Source organism: Schistocerca americana, chromosome 7 (genome assembly GCF_021461395.2).
Source record: "Schistocerca americana isolate TAMUIC-IGC-003095 chromosome 7, iqSchAmer2.1, whole genome shotgun sequence".
Classification (NCBI taxonomy): domain Eukaryota; kingdom Metazoa; phylum Arthropoda; class Insecta; order Orthoptera; family Acrididae; genus Schistocerca; species Schistocerca americana.
The window spans coordinates 606,539,521-606,559,387 of NC_060125.1; the positions used below are offsets into that span (position 1 = coordinate 606,539,521).

A 19,867-nucleotide genomic window follows, 5' to 3' on the forward strand; every position below is an offset into this window, starting at 1 on the left:
CTGATGTCAAGGGACCGATCACCCCAACCGACACATCTGTTGGAACCCTCCGAGTCGAAGTACAAATTTCTCAGCCACAGCAAGTTCCTCAGGGAACAGGAAAGACATTCCATGTTAAAAATTTCTCAGCCACAGCAAGTTCCTCAGGGAACAGGAAAGACATTCCATGTTAAAGTAAAGTCGCCACTGATCAGAAAAGGAGCTCTGTTGTTGACCGAACAGTCGGAAAATTGTGAATTATAGGACAAAATGCATTGTTATGTTGCCTGAAGTATAGGCGTAGCTACAATGGTGAGGCCAAACATGGCGAGAGTCCCAATAACAACAACGAATATGAGCAATACAGATGTCATTTTTCCACGAGGAATGAAGGTTGCTGAAGTGTTGAGCATAAGTAAAGATGATGTAAAACCGATTCCAAACGAAGCAGCAGATGTAGAAGTCACGAAAACAGATTCTTGTAGTGATATTGAAACACTGAAACAAGGAGCTGAAAATGAAATCGAATTAAAGAACAAAATTTGGAAGAAAATTGAACATTTGTCAGCTGATGATCAGAAGATTTTAGCACCCGTTTTGTTTTAGAGTATTCAGATCTTTCTAGAGAACATTCAAATTTACCTGTTACTCACTTAGTTCAGCATCGTATACACATTGGAAATGCAGCACCAATCACGCAGAAGCCTTACGGAATTCCATTCAGTCAAAGAGAATTGGTCGAAGATGTGGTCAATGAACAACTAGAGGCCGGAATTATTAAACCAAGAGATCCTGCTGATCCACCATGGTCATCACCAGTGGTCGTAATAAAGAATAAATCTGTTTCGGGTGAACCACAGTTCCGATTTTGCGTTGATTACTGAGCTTTAAATGCCATCACCACGCCAGACATTTACCCATTACCAAACTTGGTAGAAACCCTGGACTATTTGGGCGGATGTCGCATATTCTCAGTCTGTGATCTAACTATCGGATATCAACAGTTAACAGTGCATCCAGATGATCAAACAAAAACTTCATTTGTAACTGCAACAGGAGTGTACAAATACCTCCGTATACCCTTTGGACTACGTACGCTCCAGCTACCTTCCAACGCCCAATGGATTCTGTTTTACATGGGCTCACCCCAACACAAGCTCTTGTATACCTTGACGATGTGATAATTTTTGGTGAAAACATGAGGCACCACACTGAGAGACTTCAAGCAGTATTTGAGTGTATCAGAAGTGGGAACTTGTCTTTATTAATAGATAAATGTCACTCTGCACAAAGTGAAGTGAAGTACCTCGGACATGTTATAACCAGTGAAGGTGTCTGCCCTGATCCAAAATTAGTCGAAGCTGTCAAAACTTTTCCTGAACCACAAACAGTCAAAGAACTACAATCATTTTTGGGATTATCAAATTTCTATTGTCGCTTCATAACCCATTATGCAGATATCGCAAGGCCAATGACACAGTTACTTAAAAAAGGAGCCACGATCAATTGGTCAACAGAATGCAAAAATGCAATGGAAAAACTGCTCTAACCGCAGCTCCAGTTTTGGCCTATCCGGATTTCAGTAAGCCCTTCATCCTCTCCACAGATGCTTCAAATTTTGCAGTTGGTGCTATTTTGTCCCAAAAATTTGATGGCCAAGAACGTCCAGTATTATTTGCTTCCCGGCAGTTAAATAAGGCAGAATGTAACTACACTACCACTGAAAAGGAACTTAGTGCTCTGGTCTTTGGTATCAAACAGAACAGATGTTTCTTAACAGGAAGAGAATTCACTGTAATCACAGACCATGCTGCACTTAAATGGCTGTTGAGCTTAAAGGATCTCAGTTCAAGACTAACAAGATGGGCATTAGAACTGAGTGCTTACCAATCACAGTTTTATCCATCGTCCTGGGAAACAACATGTGAATGCTGATGCGATGAGTCATAAGGATCGTGTTTGTGTCACCGTAAGCCGTGAGGAGGAATTAAAAGCAGTCGAAGAAGAAGATCCACAATGCGAAATATGGAAAAATGATCAACGGTTCGTTGAAATAAGATGGATTGCTGTACAAAGTTATTAACAAAGGGAATTGCCTAGTTATTCCACGAAGCACGAGAGAGCAAATCCTAACCGAACAACATGATTCCTTACTATCAGGACACTGCGGTAAAAACGCAACGAATATCAAAGCAGCTGAAAAGTATTGGTGGCCAAGTCATAAGGCTGACGTATTTGAGTTTGTTTCACTATGTGATTCCTGCAACAGACGGAATAATTCGGGAAGAACTAAGGCACCATTACAAGAACTGCCGGAGACTAGTGAACCTTTTGAAAGAATTGGGTTAGACGTCGTCGGTCCCCTGCCGAAGACCAAGGATGGAAACAAGTACATATTGACGATATTAGATCATTTCTCCAGATATCTTATGATGGTACCAATACCTGGTCAAAGTGCTGAAACCATAGCTAAAGTTTTTGTGAAGGAATTGATTCTGAAGTTTGGATCTCCACTAAGCATTATCAGTGACCAAGGGACGAATTTTATGAGTGATTTACTTAAACAAACATGTAAGCTGATGTAAATAACATAATTGAGAACCACACCAGCACACCCTGAAGGCAATGGTCGTGTCGAGAGATTACACAGAACCATCATTAAAATGCTTAGCCACTATGTAAGCAGCAACCATGATAATTGGGACGTCTGTCTTCCATATGTTGTAAATGCCGACAACGCTAAAATGCAATCATCAATGGGCTTCATTCCCTATGAAATTGTATTTGGACGGAAGATGTGTTCACCCTTGGACTTTGCACGATCAACAGCTGGAATCAGCAATGAACACGTAAGGGAGTTAGCTCGCAAACTGAAGGATGCATGGAGGGGATTGAACCAGCGGAATCATCAGTCCTTCCTTCAGCAAGCCAAGCAACATGATTGCCAAGCAGTCGCGCCGCAGTATCGAGTGGGAGACTCTGTCTACCCGAGCAACGTAGTGCTAAAGGGACCATACCCGATATTGGAGGTCACTCTAAAGCTCCAACTGCCTTTTCATTCGGTTGTCGTCCATGTCAACCGTGTAAAGCTCTACCTGGGTAGATTCCCCGTAGCAACACAGGATGACGAGGACCGACCGTGCTCCAAAACCCAGGAGAGCCGAGCACCATGAGTTCACAGTCCAGACTTCGAGCCCGAGGCGTCACCGCCACCAACCCAGCGATCCAGCCCAAGGCACACTTACAACCTCCGTTAAGTGTGTGCAGTGTGAGTGAATGCAAGGTGTGTTGCGTTTAGCCAAGTGCATACACGAATGTGCTGTGCAACATAAAATCGCAGCTATTGCGCAAGGTGCTCAAGAGTAAATAACATCTGTTCCACAGGTCGCTGAAGACTCATATTTCTTCATATTCATTGTTTAATTCTAGTGTGTAGAACTTATTAACCATGTTTACTGTAATTCGATTCTTTGCCGTGTTAGTGTGTTCCATTAATGCTGTAGACGTAGTACCACAGAATGCAGGTGTGTTGTTTGAACCACAATCAGACATGGCAGTCTCAACGCACAGTGCTACAATTGTGCTTACATATAATTTGTCTGAGATTCACCAACAATTTGATTCTGTTAAAAAACAAATTGATTTGATCTGTTCAATTAAGAATAACGATACAGCCTTGGAAACTGGAACCTCTTGGTATAACAACTGGATTACTGCAAAAATGCAAGTAGAATCCACTTTCGCTAGCTATGAGCAAGAGATTAACTGTTTCTTAAAACTCTTGCCACATCAAAGCTTGATTAGGCGCACAGGCACAAACGTGCCTGGTTTGATTTTGGAGGTAGAGTTCTTCGTACTGTATTTGGTACCTTAACCAGTCAAGATTTATTTGACATAAAGAATAAAATACTAGCTCTAGAGCAGCAGTCTAACACAAATTCAATTAACCTTTCTAATGAAATAATTGTGTTAAGAAATATGCAAAAGACCGTTACTAACCACACATTGTTTATTGAACAAATTGTGAGAGAGTTCCTTACACATTTTAGCACAATTCGTGGTGAAATGAATGCAACCATCCGTGAATTATACGCAATTCTTCAAGCTGTGAGTGCACATTTAGATTTAAACACCCTACTGTTAAGAATTACTGACAGTTTACCAACACTAAATTTGATCCTCTCAATTTAAGAATAGCTTTAGAAAGTAGTTCAAATGATTGCTTGAGTAGTGTTTTATTGCATCCAGACCAATTTTTACAAATGTTGCTGTTTACTGAATATAAGCTAGATGCATCACCTACCATGATTTACCCTGTCAATTCCTACAAGTTATATGCTTATTACAGATTAACTATATGCTTATTACAGATTAACTACCACATATTCTTTAATGATTGAAGATCAATTAACTGTAATTGTTTCTATACCGATTGCCAAATCAAAGCATAATTTTGAAATGTATAAAATTCATACTTACCCTGTGAAATGGAGCCAAGTAGGTATTCATGCAATGTATCAGCTAAAGGATTATTTATTAATCAGTGAAGATAGAAGATATTTTGTATCCCTGAATGAACATGATGTTTGTAAGTGTAAACGTAGTCATAAGCTAATTTGCACAGAGACGGCAGTATTCTTAGATACTAGAGTGTACAGTTGTGAGAAAGATTTGTTTATGAACACTCTGCCTCGCGGTGACTGCTCTAGGATTTAAATGCATCTTCATCAACCATTCCTTAAAAGATATTCTGAAGGTATAATATATTCGTTTAACTCAACTCTCGAAATCACATTTACCTGTAAAACGTTTGACACACTTGAACTACCTTTCACATTCAAATTAACTGGTAGTGGATTAATGCAGAATGTTACGCACTGTGATTTATCATGCGATCTGTTTGAAATGCCTTCTGTATTACCAACCACCTTTCATGCAGATGCAAAATTCCCTTTAACAAGGATGTTACCTGATTATTACAATGAATCATACTTACTGACCTATGCAAATCATTCTCTGTCCAGCTTACCCGAGGATGACAATTTAATTGCAGATATCCATGAAAGTGTAATAAATACTAATAATGAGTTAAATTTCTTAGACGCAGCAACTAAAATTAAGTCTATTGAATCTTCCAATAATGCTAATCCATATTTGATTGTCAGTGTTGTGTTCTTTGTGCTTTTACTGATGTCTCTTGTAGGTACAGCCTATGTAATGTACGAAATTGTTGTCCTGAAAACCCGCTCATCAGTGTCCATCGTCACTGCGTCTGCAAACAGAATAAATGTTGAAGTGCCCCCCAATGCCGCCATTGGCAAGACAAACGCATGATGCCCAGGAGGTCTTCTCGAGCAACCTTCGGTAGCTCGTTTTCATGAGGGAGGGTGATTGTAACGGTAGAATTGCACAGCCGTAGTGGACAGCGCCAGAGTCGCCACGCTGTGCACTTATCACGTGGAATGCTGACGGGAAATGCAATCTGAGTTGCGCGCCGTGGCATGTACACGGCCACCGGCTACGAAGAGCAGTCTGTCTGAGACCGGCCAGTTGCGAACATTTATCGCTCTCGACACAGTAATGACGGGTTACCAGACGCACGTAATGCATTGTCACACTGTCTTTATTAATGAATGGTAAAACTAAGTTTTCCGTGTTCCATATTCTGCACTACCTGGAACTACCGCCCACGCATCCCATCCTAACAGCAAATGGACACAATAACATTTTACTCGGCTGTCCAAAAGACCCCATTAGATACTTCTAGAATATTTACATACATCTTAGATACCATAGTAAGTACATAACTAAGTGCTAATTCAAAGGCAGACACTTATTTTAAAAGATAATACTCAGTTTCTTTTAACAGTAACAGAAGAATGTTTTTGTAATAATTGTTGTTATTATTATGTATGCAATAGTAAGAGAAGTAATTGTCGGAACAAATGGAAAAGTAGAACAACACAGCATCTGCTCATATATGTTGTGTTTAAAATTAGTTGCATCTTTTGACTGTTCAGTACTGAGCAAGTGGAGGGAAGCATTGTTGACTGCATGTGGTGAGTGTGTCAGCAAGTGACAATAAGCCAAGCCTACTCCACAAGGAATCACTTGCCTGTGTGAACAGCAAGCTGTGCAAGCCGGCCAATCTACAACCTTATTCAAACAATTTTAAAGAAACTATTTGGCAATAAACTCTTATTATTGCACATCTTAAGGCTTATTTCATCAGCTTTATGATGAACCTATCATATCACTAATGGTCACAGTTATTGTGATATTGGATATTAGGTAAACTACTGCCAAGAATTCTTAAAGTTTGCAATGAAAAATAAGGGTCGCTATGAATTTGCGTTTGGTGCATGTTACATCATATGCTGCTGCATATGAAATGTTGGTAACGTATTGAATTAGTCTGTAAACTGAAGGATATGAAGACCTACTTGAAGTCTAAATGGAACGTATGTAAAAAGCACTTGTCATGAATGCATGCACCACTGAAAAAGCCAGAATGAAATACTCAGAAACCCCTTGTATCTCATAAACAGTCTGAGATATCAAATAAAGATTTTGGCAAATGATAGCATGCAAAAAGGAGAGTATTTTGGCATATGATTAATATTTGAACTTCTAAATCTACTGAAACATTCAAGTAACAACAGTCCCCCCCCCCCCCCCCCAAATGAAATAAAGTAATTTTTTAGTACCATTGACAGCTGGTGAAATGAGAATTGCTTTGGGTGAAAAAGTTAACACACTGATTTTTATACTGAGCATGAGGTTTTTCATGAATTACTGACCTGTCGTGCCTTCAGTTGTTAGTTTAACATTATACTGTTACAGGATACTGTTTCAATTCCTTTTTAAACTGCATTAGAATGTTAGTGACACTCTGCTGTGTTTTCACAAACGAAACAGATTTTAACATGGCAATAAGAGGAGGAGGAGATTAGTGTTTAACGTCCCGTCGACAACGAGGTCATTAGAGACGGAGCGCAAGCTCGAGTGAGGGAAGGATGGGGAAGGAAATCGGCCGTGCCCTTTCAAAGGAACCATCCCGGCATTTGCCTGAAGCGATTTAGGGAAATCACGGAAAACCTAAATCAGGATGGCCGGAGACGGGATTGAACCGTCTTCCTCCCGAATGCGAGTCCAGTGTGCTAACCACTGCGCCACCTCGCTCGGTATGGCAATAAGACAAGTCACGTATTACTCGAGACCAGTCCTGTGGTGTAACATCTGCAACAGCTTCTTTTGTCAGCATTTCAACCCCACTAAACATAAATTTCTTGTTTTCTGCCACATTACTTTTGACCTAGGCCCACATATCCTCAGCTGGATTTAAATAAGCACGGTATGAAGGAAACCTGATTAGTTCGTCGGCCTGATAGTGTGGAGCGTTTGGCTTGTACAGCACTGCAAATTCCATTAACTCTGCTTTATACATGTTATGTTCAGATTGATCCAATGGAACATTTCTTTCTACCCAGAGCAGAATATCTGCATTCCTCCACTGCATAGCTGGAGCTTTGTCCATTACAGAGAGTCGTATGCACATTGTCCATTAGAACTGTCAAATTCGGAGGAATATTTTGCAGCAGAACATTATCTTCACAGCTGGTGAATGTGTTCTTGGACAACAAATTTTCATGTGAACCTCGTGTTCAGGCGTGCTGCCCTGTTATTATTAAGGCAACACCAACACAAAACACCTGTTCATAATACCTGACAGCTGCAGAACGCTTCTACACCTACACCTACATCTACATCTACATCCATGCTCCGCAAGCCACCTGACAGTGTGTGGCGGAGGGTACCTCTAGTACCTCTATCGGTTCTCCCTTCTATTTCAGTCTAGTATTGTTCGTGGAAAGAAAGATTGTCGGTATGCCTCTGTGTGTGCTCTAATCTCTCTCATTTTATACTCATGGTCTCTTCGCGAGATATACGTAGGAGGGAGCAATATACTGCTTCACTCCTCGGTGAAGGTATGTTCTCGAAACTTCAACAAAAGCCCGTACCGAGCTACTGAGTGTCTCTCTTGCAGTGTCTTCCACTGGAGTTTATCTATCATCTCTGTAACGCTTTCGCGATTACTAAATGATCCTGTAACGAAGCGCGCTGCTCTCCGTTGCATCTTCTCTATCTCGTCTATCAACCCTATCTGGTACGGATCCCACACAGGTGAGCAATATTCAAGCAGTGGGAGAACAAGTGTACTGTAACCTACTTCCTTTGTTTTCGGATTGCATTTCCTTACGATTTTTCCAATGAATCTCAGTCTGGCATCTGCTTTACCGATGATCAACTTTATATGATCATTCCATTTTAAATCACTCCTAGTGCCTACTCCCAGATAATTTATGGAATTAACTGCTTCCAGTTGTTGACCTGCTATGTTGTAGCTAAATCACAAAGGATCTTTCTTTCTATGAATTCGCAGCACATTACACTTGTCTACATTGAGATTCAATTGACATTCCCTGCACCATGCATCAATTCGTTGCAGATCCTCCTGCATTTCAGTACAATTTACCATTGTTACAACCTCTCAATATACCACAGCATCATCTGCAAAAAGCCTCAGTGAACTTCCGATGTTATCCACAAGGTCATTTATATATATTGTGAAAAGCAACGGACCTACAACACTTGCTTGCGGCAACCCTGAAATCTCTCTTACTTTAAAAGACTTCTCTCCATTGAGAATGATATGCTGCGTTCTGTTATTTAGGAACTCTTCAATCCAATCACACAATTGGTCTGATAGTCCATATGTTCTTACTTTGTTCATTAAACGACTGTGGGGAACTGTATTAAACGCCTTGCGGAAGTCAAGGAACATGGCATCTACCTGGGAACCCATGCCTATGGCCCTCTTGAGTCTCTTGGAAGAATAGCGCGAGCTGGGTTTCAAACGATCATCTTTTTCGAAAACCATGCTGATTCCTACAAAGTAGATTTCTAGTCTCCAGAAAAGTCATTATAGTCGAACATAATATATGTTCCAAAATTCTACAACTGATCGACGTTAGAGACATAGGTCTATAGTTCTGCACATCTGTTTGACGTCCCTTCTTGAAAACGGGGATGACCTGTGCCCTTTTCCAATCTTTTGGAATGCTACGCTCTTCTAGAGACCTACAGTACACCGCTGCGAGAAGGGGCAAGTTCCTTCGCATACTCTGTGTAAAATCGAACTGGTATCCCATCAGGTCCAGTGGCCTTTCCTCTTTTGAGCGATTTTAATTGTTTTTCTATCCCTCTGTCATCTATTTCGATATCTACCATTTTGTCATCTGTGCGACAATCTAGGGAAGGAACTACAGTGCAGTCTTCCTGTGTGAAACAGTTTTGGGAAAAGACATTTAGCATTCCGGCATGTAGTCTGTCACCCTCTGTTTCAGTACCATTTTGGTCACGGAGTGTCTGGACATTTTGTTTTGATCCACCTACCACTTTGACATAAGACCAAAATTTCTTAGTATTTTCTGCCAAGTCAGTACATAGAACTGTACTTTTGAATTCATTGAATGCCTATCGCATAGCCCTCCTCAACTAAATTTCGCTTCGTGTAATTTTTATTTGTCTTCAAGGCTTTGACTATGTTTATGTTTGCTGTGAAGTTCCCTTTGCTTCCACAGCAGTTTTCTACCTCGGTTGTTGTACCGCGCTGGCTCTTTTCAATCTCTTGCGATCTTGCTTGGCACATACTCATCTAGTGTATATTGTATGATGGTTTTGAACTTTGCCCGCTGAACCTCAACACTATCTGTACTTGAGATAAAACTTTTGTGTTGAGCTGTCAAGTACTCTGAAATCTGCTTTTGTCACTTTTGCTAAACTAAAAAATCTTCCTGCCTTTTTTAATATTTCTATTTACGGCTGAAATCATCAATGCAGTAATTACTTTATGGTCACTGATTCTCTGTTCTGCGTTAACTGTTTAAAATAGTTCGGGTCTGTTTGTCACCAGAAGGTCTAATATGTTATCGCCACAAGTTGATAGTCTGTTTAAGTGCACAAGGTAGTTTTCAGATAATCCACTTAAAAAAAATTTCACTGGATTCTTTGTCCCTGCCACCCATTATAAACGTTTGAGTCTCCCAGTCTACATCTGGTAAATTAAAATCTCCACCCAGAACTATCATGCTACTCTGTCCTGTGCAAGCTCCTTCATCTCCCAGTACCTACTGCAGCCTACATCCTTCTGAATCTGCTTAGTGTATTCATCTCTTGGTGTCCCTCTACAATTTTTACCCTCCACACTGCCCGCCAGTACTAAATTGGTGATCCCTTGATGCCTCAGAACATGTCCAACCAACCGATCCGTTCTTCTAGTCAAGTTGTGCCACAAACTCCTCGTCTCCCCAATTCTATCCAATACTTCCTCATTACTTATGTGATATACCCATCTAATCTTCAGCATTCTTCTGTAGCACCCCATTTTGAAAGCTTCTGTTCTCTTCTTGTCCACACCATTTATCGTCCATGTTTCACTTCCATACATGCCTACACTCCACACAAATACTTTCAGAAACGACTTCCTGACACTTAACTCAATACTCGATGTTAACAAATTTCTCTTCTTCAGAAAAGCTTTCCTTGCCATTGCCAGTCCACATTTTATATCCGCTCTACTTCGACCATCATCAGTTATTTTGCTTCCCAAATAGCAAAACTCCTTTACTATTTTAAGTGTCTCATTTCCTTATCTAATTCCCTCAGCATCACTCGACTTAATTCGACTACATTCAATTATCCTCGTTTTGCTTTTGTTGATGTTCATCTTATACCCTCCTTTCAAGACACTGTCCATTCCATTCAACTGTTCCTCCAAGTCCTTTGCTGTCTCTGACAGAATTACAATGTCATCGGTGAACCTCAAAGTTTTTGTTTCTTCTCCACGGATTTTCATTCCTACTCCGAATTTTTCTTTTGTTTCCTTCACTGCTTGCTCAATATACAGATTGAATAGCATCGGGGAAACGCTACAACTCTGTTTCACTCCCTTCCCAACCATTGCTTCCCTTTCCTGTCCCTCGACTCTTTACAACTGAAATCTGGTTTCTGTGCAAATTGTAAATAGCCTTTCGCTCCCTGTATTTTACACCTGCCACCATCAGAATTTGAAAGAGAGTATTCCAGTCAACATTGTCAAAAGCTTTCTCTAAGTCTACAAATGCTAGAAACGTAGGTGGAGGATTTCTACTAGCCCTCGTCTTTTTACCTACTTGATCCTCTGCTGCCTTCACTACTTCATCCCTCAACGCTACCCATTCTTCTTCTACCGTATTTCTTTCCCCCATTCCTGCCATTTGTTCCCTTACGCTCTCCCTGAATCTCTGTACAACCTCTGGTTCTTTCAGTTTATCCAGGTCCCATCTCCTTAAATTTCCACCTTTTTGCAGTTTCTTCAGCTTTAATCTACCGTTCATAACCAATTGATTGTGGTCAGAGTCCACATCTGCCCCCGGAAATGTCTTACAATTTAAAACCTGGTTCCTAAATCTCTGTCTAACCATTATATAATCTATCTGAAACCTTCTAGTATCTCCAGTGCTCTTCCATGTATACAATCTTCTTTCATGATTCTTGAACCAAGTGTTAGCTATGATTAAGTTATGCTCTGTGCAACATTCTACCAGGCGGCTTCCTCTTTCATTTCTTACCTCCAATCCATATTCACCTACTATGTTTTCTTCTCTTCTTTTTCCTACTGTCGAATTCCAGTCACCCATGACTATTAAATTTTCGTCTCCCTTCACTACCTGAATATTTTCTTTTATCTCATCATACATTTCATCGTCTGCAGAGCTAGTTGGCATATAAACTTGTACTACTGTACTACTGTAGTAGGCGTGGGCTTCGTGTCTATCTTGGCCACAATAATGTGTTCACTATGCTGTTTGTAGTAGCTTACCCACTCTCCTATTTTTCTATTTATTATTAAACCTACTCCTGCATTACCCCTATTTGATTTTGTATTTATAACCCTGTATTCACCTGACCAAAAGTCTTGATCCTCCTGCCACTGAACTTCACTAATTCCCACTATATCTAACTTTAACCTATCCATTTCCCTTTTTAAATTTTCTGACCTACCTGCCCTATTAAGGGATCTGACATTCCACACTCCGATCCGTAGAACGCCAGTTTTCTTTCTCCTGATATCGACGTCCTCTTGAGTAGTCCCCGCCCGGAGATCCGAATGGGGGACTATTTTACCTCCGGAATATTTTACCCAAGAGGACGCCATCATCATTTAATCATACAGTCAAGCTGCATGCCCTTAGGAAAAATTACGGCTGTAGTTTCCCCTTGCTTTCAGCCGTTCGCAGTACCAGCACAGCAAGGCCGTTTTGGTTAGTGTTACAAGGCCAGATCAGTCAATCATCCAGACTGTTGCCCCTGCAACTACTGAAAAGGCTGCTGCCCCTCTTCAGGAACCATACGTCTGTCTGGCCTCTCAACAGATACCCCTCCGTTGTGGTTGCTCCTACAGTACGGCTACCTGTATCGTTGAGGCACACAAGCCTCCCCACCAACGGCAAGGTCGATGGCTCATGGGGGGGAGATTTACCTGAAATATTTTCCAAATTTTCCTTCAGGTGTTCTGCCACAATAGCTACTGAGCCAGGGGGCCTATAGACATCCAATTACCCTGTTTGGGCCTGCTTTAACCATGCCCTTCACCCAAATTATTTCACATTTTGGATCACAGTCAATTTCCTTCGATACCATTGCACTTTTTGTCGCTTTAATGCCAGAAAATACTACAGTACAATGAGAGTTGACAGATACAGCTAGGCATCTAACATGTGACATCACATTGTACTGCTTATCCACGACATGGCAATAGTGTGTGTGTGGGGGGGGGGGGGCACACGCACTTTTGTGAATGTGTACGTGTCTTCCTTTCTGAAGAAGGCTTTGGTCGAAAACTCAATGTGCAACAGTCTTTTCATTGTGTCTATCTGCAACTCAATGTCTCTTCTTTACAGTGAGTGCAATCTGTCCTTTTCATAATACTGTCGATATTCCAACCTGGACTTTCCATTATTTTGCATTGCTTAAACTCATAGAATAAAATTCAGGCTGTAGTGTAGTATAACAATAAAACATAAACTTCTTAAGGTGATGATTAATTTCAAGCTTACTCACAGTTGCTGGTAAATCTTCATCCATATAGTCATCCATGGGAACATTAACAAATGATGGCAATTTTGGATTCCCTTCTTTCTCTCCAGCTTCCGCTGATTTATTACCTGTGTCTTTATTTTTATGACTGTTTGGAGTGTCTGCATTTCCTGTACCATCACGGTTCTGTAAATGATTTGAAGAATTAATAACTGTGAAGAAGTGAAACATGAAAAAACAATTAGATGAAAAGGGAAAGGTGGGACTTTATAGCTTCATGCAAAAATATTACAATAAATGCAAAAATGATCCACCTCATTACTGATTTGAGACACAGTAACCATTTGTTTCTAATCAGAGAATAAAAGGATCTTTAAGAACCACAATCTGTCCCACCTGTATGGTGGTGCTATTCAAAAGTAAGTTGGTTCGAATCTTCTTGGTGGATGATATTTTCAATGTCAGTAACTGGCCAGCAAGGGGAGGAGAAATTGCGGTGTTAAGTTTCTGATCACCACTCTCATACCAATAGCCTGATTGAAATTTCAATTCTCTTTGCAGTGTCCATGAAGTGAGACCATAACACACTGTGGAGTGTGATCTGTCCGCCGAATGGGTGTGTTAAGTTCTGCAGCCCCCTCACTGCTATTCAAGAACAGGCTGTGCGCCGGCAACATGATTCGCACTCTCCCTCCCATTCATCCATAATAACACAAACCCAACACTGCACTATACATCCATATGGAGGACATACACACTTGACAGTTCATAACAGGCCAGAGCAACAGCAAAGCACCTTCACTAGGACCTCACCTAGAATGGTGATGTGGGATTCCGGCATCTGCTCCCCAATGATCACTGCCTGAGCATGGGTCTATTTTGACTTTTTTGAATAGTTATAATTACTTGCACTAAAAATGTTGCTGCAGAAAAGTTAATAAATGGGTACACGTGAAGAACAACAAAGAACTTGTAAGTTAAGATACTGTACCATCTAGCAATAGGTTCCAACTAATATTTTACAGAGAAGTTGCCAAAAAACACCTTGTCTCAAATATGCGTGAAGTGGCTCTATTCATAAAGTGGCCGGCACGAAAGTAGAGTCCTCAAGGTCACGGCCGCTGCCTGCTACCAGCAGGCGCTGCGGGCTGATTTAACCGCCTCTCGACTTTGTTGCCATGTAGGTACCGTTAGTGGTGTGGTAGGTCAGAGCAGCTGAAAGCCATGCTATACCGAGTGTTCACGTCTGATCTCAGTGTCTTAATGTCTTTAGAAAGGTGCTTTGACATGTTCAGTGGCAGACAATGCAGGAGCAACGGCCTACTTGTAGTACTCCTCTGGTCGGTGTGCGTAAAGGGCAGAAAGACATTTGTGAACAATCAAAAATTATCATATCGAATGTAACTCACTTTTTAACTGATCTGACCGACAATGAAGAAGCGAGGAATAACTTAAATTTTGCACAAATTCATAAACTTACTGCTAAAGCTCCAAGTCAACTGTAGGCTGTATTAGCAAATCTGTGTCGCTGGCAGAACCTCCAGACATGAATGAGTATTTTGATTTTCCAAGAAAAGATACAAACGTGAACGGAAATCAACCGACTTTTACGATGAGCTTGTGCGTAGAACTGTACTTGGATATTACAACAGAGTAGAGTATCTAACGGCTAAAAAAATACAGCCAGACCTCCGTTCTTCGTCTTCTCTGCTCCTTCTGTTTCAGATTTAAGAATTTAATGACGGACAGAAATTCTTAATGGAGCGCAGAGGCATTGCAGCAGCAAGAGCGAAGTTTTTGCGTACAATGCACTTCTTGCATGCTGAAGACACCAGGCCTGTAGTGTACTTGGATGAAACTTCGGTTTCACAGAAGCACACCAATACATACATTATGGCATGACTCCAAAGGAAATGGTGGTTTGAAAGTGCCTACTGGTAGAGGTGGCCGATTAATCATCGCAAACGCCGGTTCATTAACCACAGGTTTCATACCAGAGGCCAAACTTGTTTCTCATGGTGGGAAAAGTTCATGCCAATCCGATTGCCATTCAGAAATGAATGGAGAAGTTTTTAAGAATTTGTTTATCCGACTGTTGTCTGCGCTGGAAGAAGGGTCAATTATCATGACCTCCATTCAGATAGAAAAGCTGCCACATTCAAATTGGTGCAAACCAGATATTTTGGAGTGGTTAAAGAGACAGAATGTTTCATTTTCAGTCAATGAAACATTGTGGTGCTTCTGTATCAACTTTATATATTAACAGTGCAGTAACATAAGTCCCAGCACCTATTCTGATTCTCCGAGAAGAGCATATAAATCTATATTTGACAACTTTTACAAAAAGCTAGAACGTAGAATTGTATTACTTTAGTACGACAGAAGATAGTATCCGATGCTTAGAGAAATACAGGGTAATGTCCATGATAAAAATGATTATTTGGGCCAGTCACTTCAATGCACTGGCCAGCAAGAAACTGTAATGATGGACGAAATTTGTAACACAAGACAGAGACATTGCAGTAGTAAGAATGACGTTTTTGTGCACCAAACATTTATTGTGTGCTGAGAATAATAGGCTTACAGCAAATTTAGATAAAACTCGGTTTTCACGAAACCTTTCGAACAAATATTTTGTTCGACTTCAGTGAAAATATTGGCTTCAAAATAACTACAATTACTTTTGCGCAGCATACGTTGGCGTTTTGAGTGATTGATGCAATGGCGAAGGATATGTATTAGCAGACAGTAAAATATTTTTGGGTAGTAGGGAATATTCGCGGGCATATTAAAGCGAGCCGTCCGAACAAAACTCTTTGAGACAGCGTACAATGACTCGTGCGCTGCTGCGCACGGAATATCGTGGAAGTAATTTGTCTCTGTATGTGATACAATACAATAGTGATGTCTGAAATGTTACGAAAAATAATTTTGTAGTTTTCTTAATAACTTTCTCACCGGACGTTTCTTCGCACTGAAAGGCAAAGGTCCCGAGTTCGAGCCTCGGTCTGGCACACAGTTTTAATTTGCCAAGAAGTTTCATGTCAGCGCACACTCTGCTGCAGAGTGAAAATCTCATTCTGGACCCATCATATTCTAGCCTAAAAATAGAGTATCACTATAAAAAAACTGGCAATGCTGTAAGATAGTGAGATGGCCTTTAAGCCCTATTTTTGTGCCGGCCACTATAATGATAATACATCCAACAACACTCTGCAGGGTACGACATGTTGCCAACGGACGAGAAAGAGGCTAAAACAAGGATAAATAGCAATTTGTATAAATTTCTCAAGAACACACTATTTTAAATATGCCCATGTTTGCAGACAGCATATTCGCATTTACACAACAACAGGGTGTATACAAGGAAAAAAAATTCCCGGATTATTCCCGGATATCCCGTTTAAAAAATATGCTTTTTCCCGGGCGAAAATACACTTTTTCCGTGCTAAGTGACAGTACGTTTTCCATAGATTTTCCCTCGGAACTGTAAAACTTATCAATCCTTTGAATGGTTGACGTTTTATACAATCGCGTAGAACTTCCCGGGAAAAAAAAGAAAAGACGGGGCAGAGAAGTTTTGGAAAGACCTTTGTTTTGCAGCAACATATACGCTGCATATTTTCGTATTACGAAAGTATAAATTCGAGTTGCACCAAACACAGTGCGTTAGTTTCCGGAGCGTTGAAACCGAGATTGATATGTCCTTTTGTAAGCCAGTCATATCTCAAACCATGAGATCTTGCCAGCCGATGACAGCAGCTATTCAGAGCATAGGACACGTGTTCTGGTCAGCCAATAGCAACATCACTTGTTACATAGCGCGAACACACAAGAGGAAAAGTTAACGGTTTACATTAATGTACACAGTACCGTATATCTACAAGAAAAGCTAAGCTTTCACATATAATATTGGTCTCTAAGATTAACACGCTACAACAGAAGCTAAGCTTTCACATGTAATATTGATCTTCTTCTTTTTTTTTTTTTTTTTGCGTGTGTTATACTTTAAGATACATCACACAAACATGCCAGTAAATTTAAAATTATGACATAAATGTCTCGCGGCTCAAAATTTTTGTAAGTGGCTGGTCCTCAAACTGTTCAGTTACGAACGCTCTGTGATTTAGATATCCATCACACTTTCTCACACGTAACATAATTCATCTTGGGTAAAAAGAAATTTACTTTGAAAGTAAAGCTTTTCTAACCACCGTTCGCAATACTATCCGGAGACTGTTAGAAATAGGGTCGATTTACCAGTTGCCAGAGAGCGCCAGAAAACAGACATTATTGTGCGTGTGCAACTGCAGTGGTTTAGGAAGCCCGCATGTTCGTGTGTATAAAGCACTAAGAGAGCTTAGATTACACCATAAAAGGAACAGGGCATCAGAGGATACTCCAAAGAGCATCGGAATTTCGTAAACCATACTAAAACGCATAATTCAGCTTGAAGTACAAATTGGTTTTTTTCCAGATTCACAATGAAGCAGGTCCCATCTGATATTAAGCTTTTCAGTGTGGTTTTTGGGATGTAAATTTTCTTGGAGTACCAGTACTATACGATCCATTTTTGGTTCTTTATTATGGCATAATGCCATACATGGCAAAAGATGATAACGTGCACTTGAAATTCAGCGAACAGTTGGAACCAGCTAGTACTGTAGAATGAAACACTTCGTTTCAAATAAAACGATCGCCTCAGCGGAAAGATTAATCAAGCCAAATTTCTTTAGCAAACTTGCAAAAATAACTTCATTGTTCTGCAAGGCGATTAATGCTTGACTGCTACTAACTTGGAAATAAAATAAAATCAGAAAACTGAAATTAATAATATATTTTTGCCCTCCGTAATTATGTGAATGTATTTTAATTCACTTGATAGCTCACGGCCACAGAAATCCATTTTGTTTTCATTTGACGTGGGAGCTGTAAACGAAGAGAAGCAGCGAAATCACTTAATGTAAACACGGGTCACGTGCAGGTTAACCCCCTCCCCACTATAACTCAGACAACTCTGTGCAAGCGCGAATCTGGCAGCTAGTGTGCGCAAGAAAAATTTTTCTCGTTTGCATCTGGCTGCTTGCAGCTACTACCGATACTGCTAACAGCCAAACTACAAGTAGCGCCGTAGCGGGAAGCGGGAGAAGGTACTGCTTATACGAGAGTCAAATGCGCATGATATTGTACATGAAAGCTTAGCTTTTCTTGTAGCGATACTGTATATACTGTATATATATTGATTCAAACCATTAATTTTTCCTATTTTGTGTGTTCATGCTATTTAACAGTGATGTTGCTATTGGATGACTACATCACGTGTTCTGCGCTCTGAATATCTGCTGTCATTGGCTGGTGAGATTATGTGATGTGAGCTATGATTGGCTGACAAAACCCATCACTGTCTTGATTTCAGTGCTTCAGAAATTAACATGCTATGTTTGATGGAATTTGTATTTATCTTGAACCAGTGCTAAGGAGAGATGGAGATGCAATTCTGTGTAAAGTGCACGAGCCCCACACGTGTCACGCTTCCATACAAATTGAGACACTTAAATTCTTTCTTTTTTTGCGTCTATTATCCTCTAAGATATGTCAAACACAAATGTCGCAGTAAAATTTTAATTAATGACAAAAATGTCTGGTCTTCTGGCCCCAAAATGTTTCTAAGTGGCTGGTCCTCAAAGTGCTAACTTTTGAGTGAGAGTCAAACACTGTGCGATTAAGAAATTCATCACACATTCTCACACGTAATATAATTCAACTTGCTTAAAAGAAAATTTACTTTTTAAGTAACACTTCTCAAACCACCATTTGAAATACTTTCCCGCAACCTGTTAGAAATGTAAACAGTTGTGACATCATGCTCTTTGAAAGCAGTTCGCTGTTACAAAGTACTGCACAGTCTTTGTCCTAAGGTCTTTGATACACTTTGCTGTCGGCAGACATTTTTGTGCACTCTATGTTTTGTTGTTGTAAACGGAGCATGTTATTTGAAACTTAAGTTTTGAAACTTTCTGGCAGATTAAAACTGTGTGCAGGACCGAGACTCGAACTCGGGACCTTTGCCTTTCGCGGGCAAGTGCTCTACCAACTGAGCTACTCAAGCACGACTCACGCCCCGTCCTCACAGCTTTACTTCTGCCAGTACCTCGTCTCCTACCTTCCAAACTTTACAGAAGCTCTCCTGCGAATCTAGCAGAACTGTAAAGTTTGGAAGGTAGGAGACGAGGTACTGGCAGAATTCAAGCTGTGACGACAGGGCGTGAGTCGTGCTTGCGTCTCGGAGTGAACCAAAGCGATGTTGTTTGGACATGCAGGAGATAGAGAGAGACAGGAACTGTCGATACCATGCCTCGCTCAGGCCACCCGAGGGCTACTACTGCAGTGGATGACCACCACCTACAGATTATGGGTTAGAGGAACACTGACAGCAACGCCACCATGTTGAACAATGCTTTTTGTGCAGCCACAGGACGTTGTGTTACGACTCAAATTTTTCACAATAGGCTGCATGATGCACAACTTCACTCCCGACATCCATGGCGAGGTCCGTCTTTGCAACCACGACACCATGCAGCAAGGTATAGATGGGCCCAACAACATGTCGAATGGACCGCTCAGGATTGGCACCACATTCTGTTCACCAATGAGTGCCGCTTATGGCTTCAACCAGACAATCGTCGGAGATGTGTTGGCAGCAACTCAGTCAGGCTGAACGCCTTAGACACATTGTACAGTGAGTGCA

General features: G+C 40.8%; 1 protein-coding gene across 4 annotated transcripts in view; it reads right to left on the bottom strand.

Moving 5' to 3' along the window:
* The window catches only part of LOC124621912 (protein tramtrack, beta isoform-like), a 142,125-nt gene that overhangs the window by 82,226 nt on the left and 40,032 nt on the right, over nt 1–19,867 (bottom strand). For all 4 annotated transcript variants that reach the window (XM_047147414.1, XM_047147415.1, XM_047147417.1 and 1 more), the window contains exon 6: nt 13,144–13,305. In XM_047147414.1, coding sequence (XP_047003370.1) covers nt 13,144–13,305 — 162 coding nt within the window. The remainder of the gene's footprint in view (nt 1–13,143; nt 13,306–19,867) is intronic.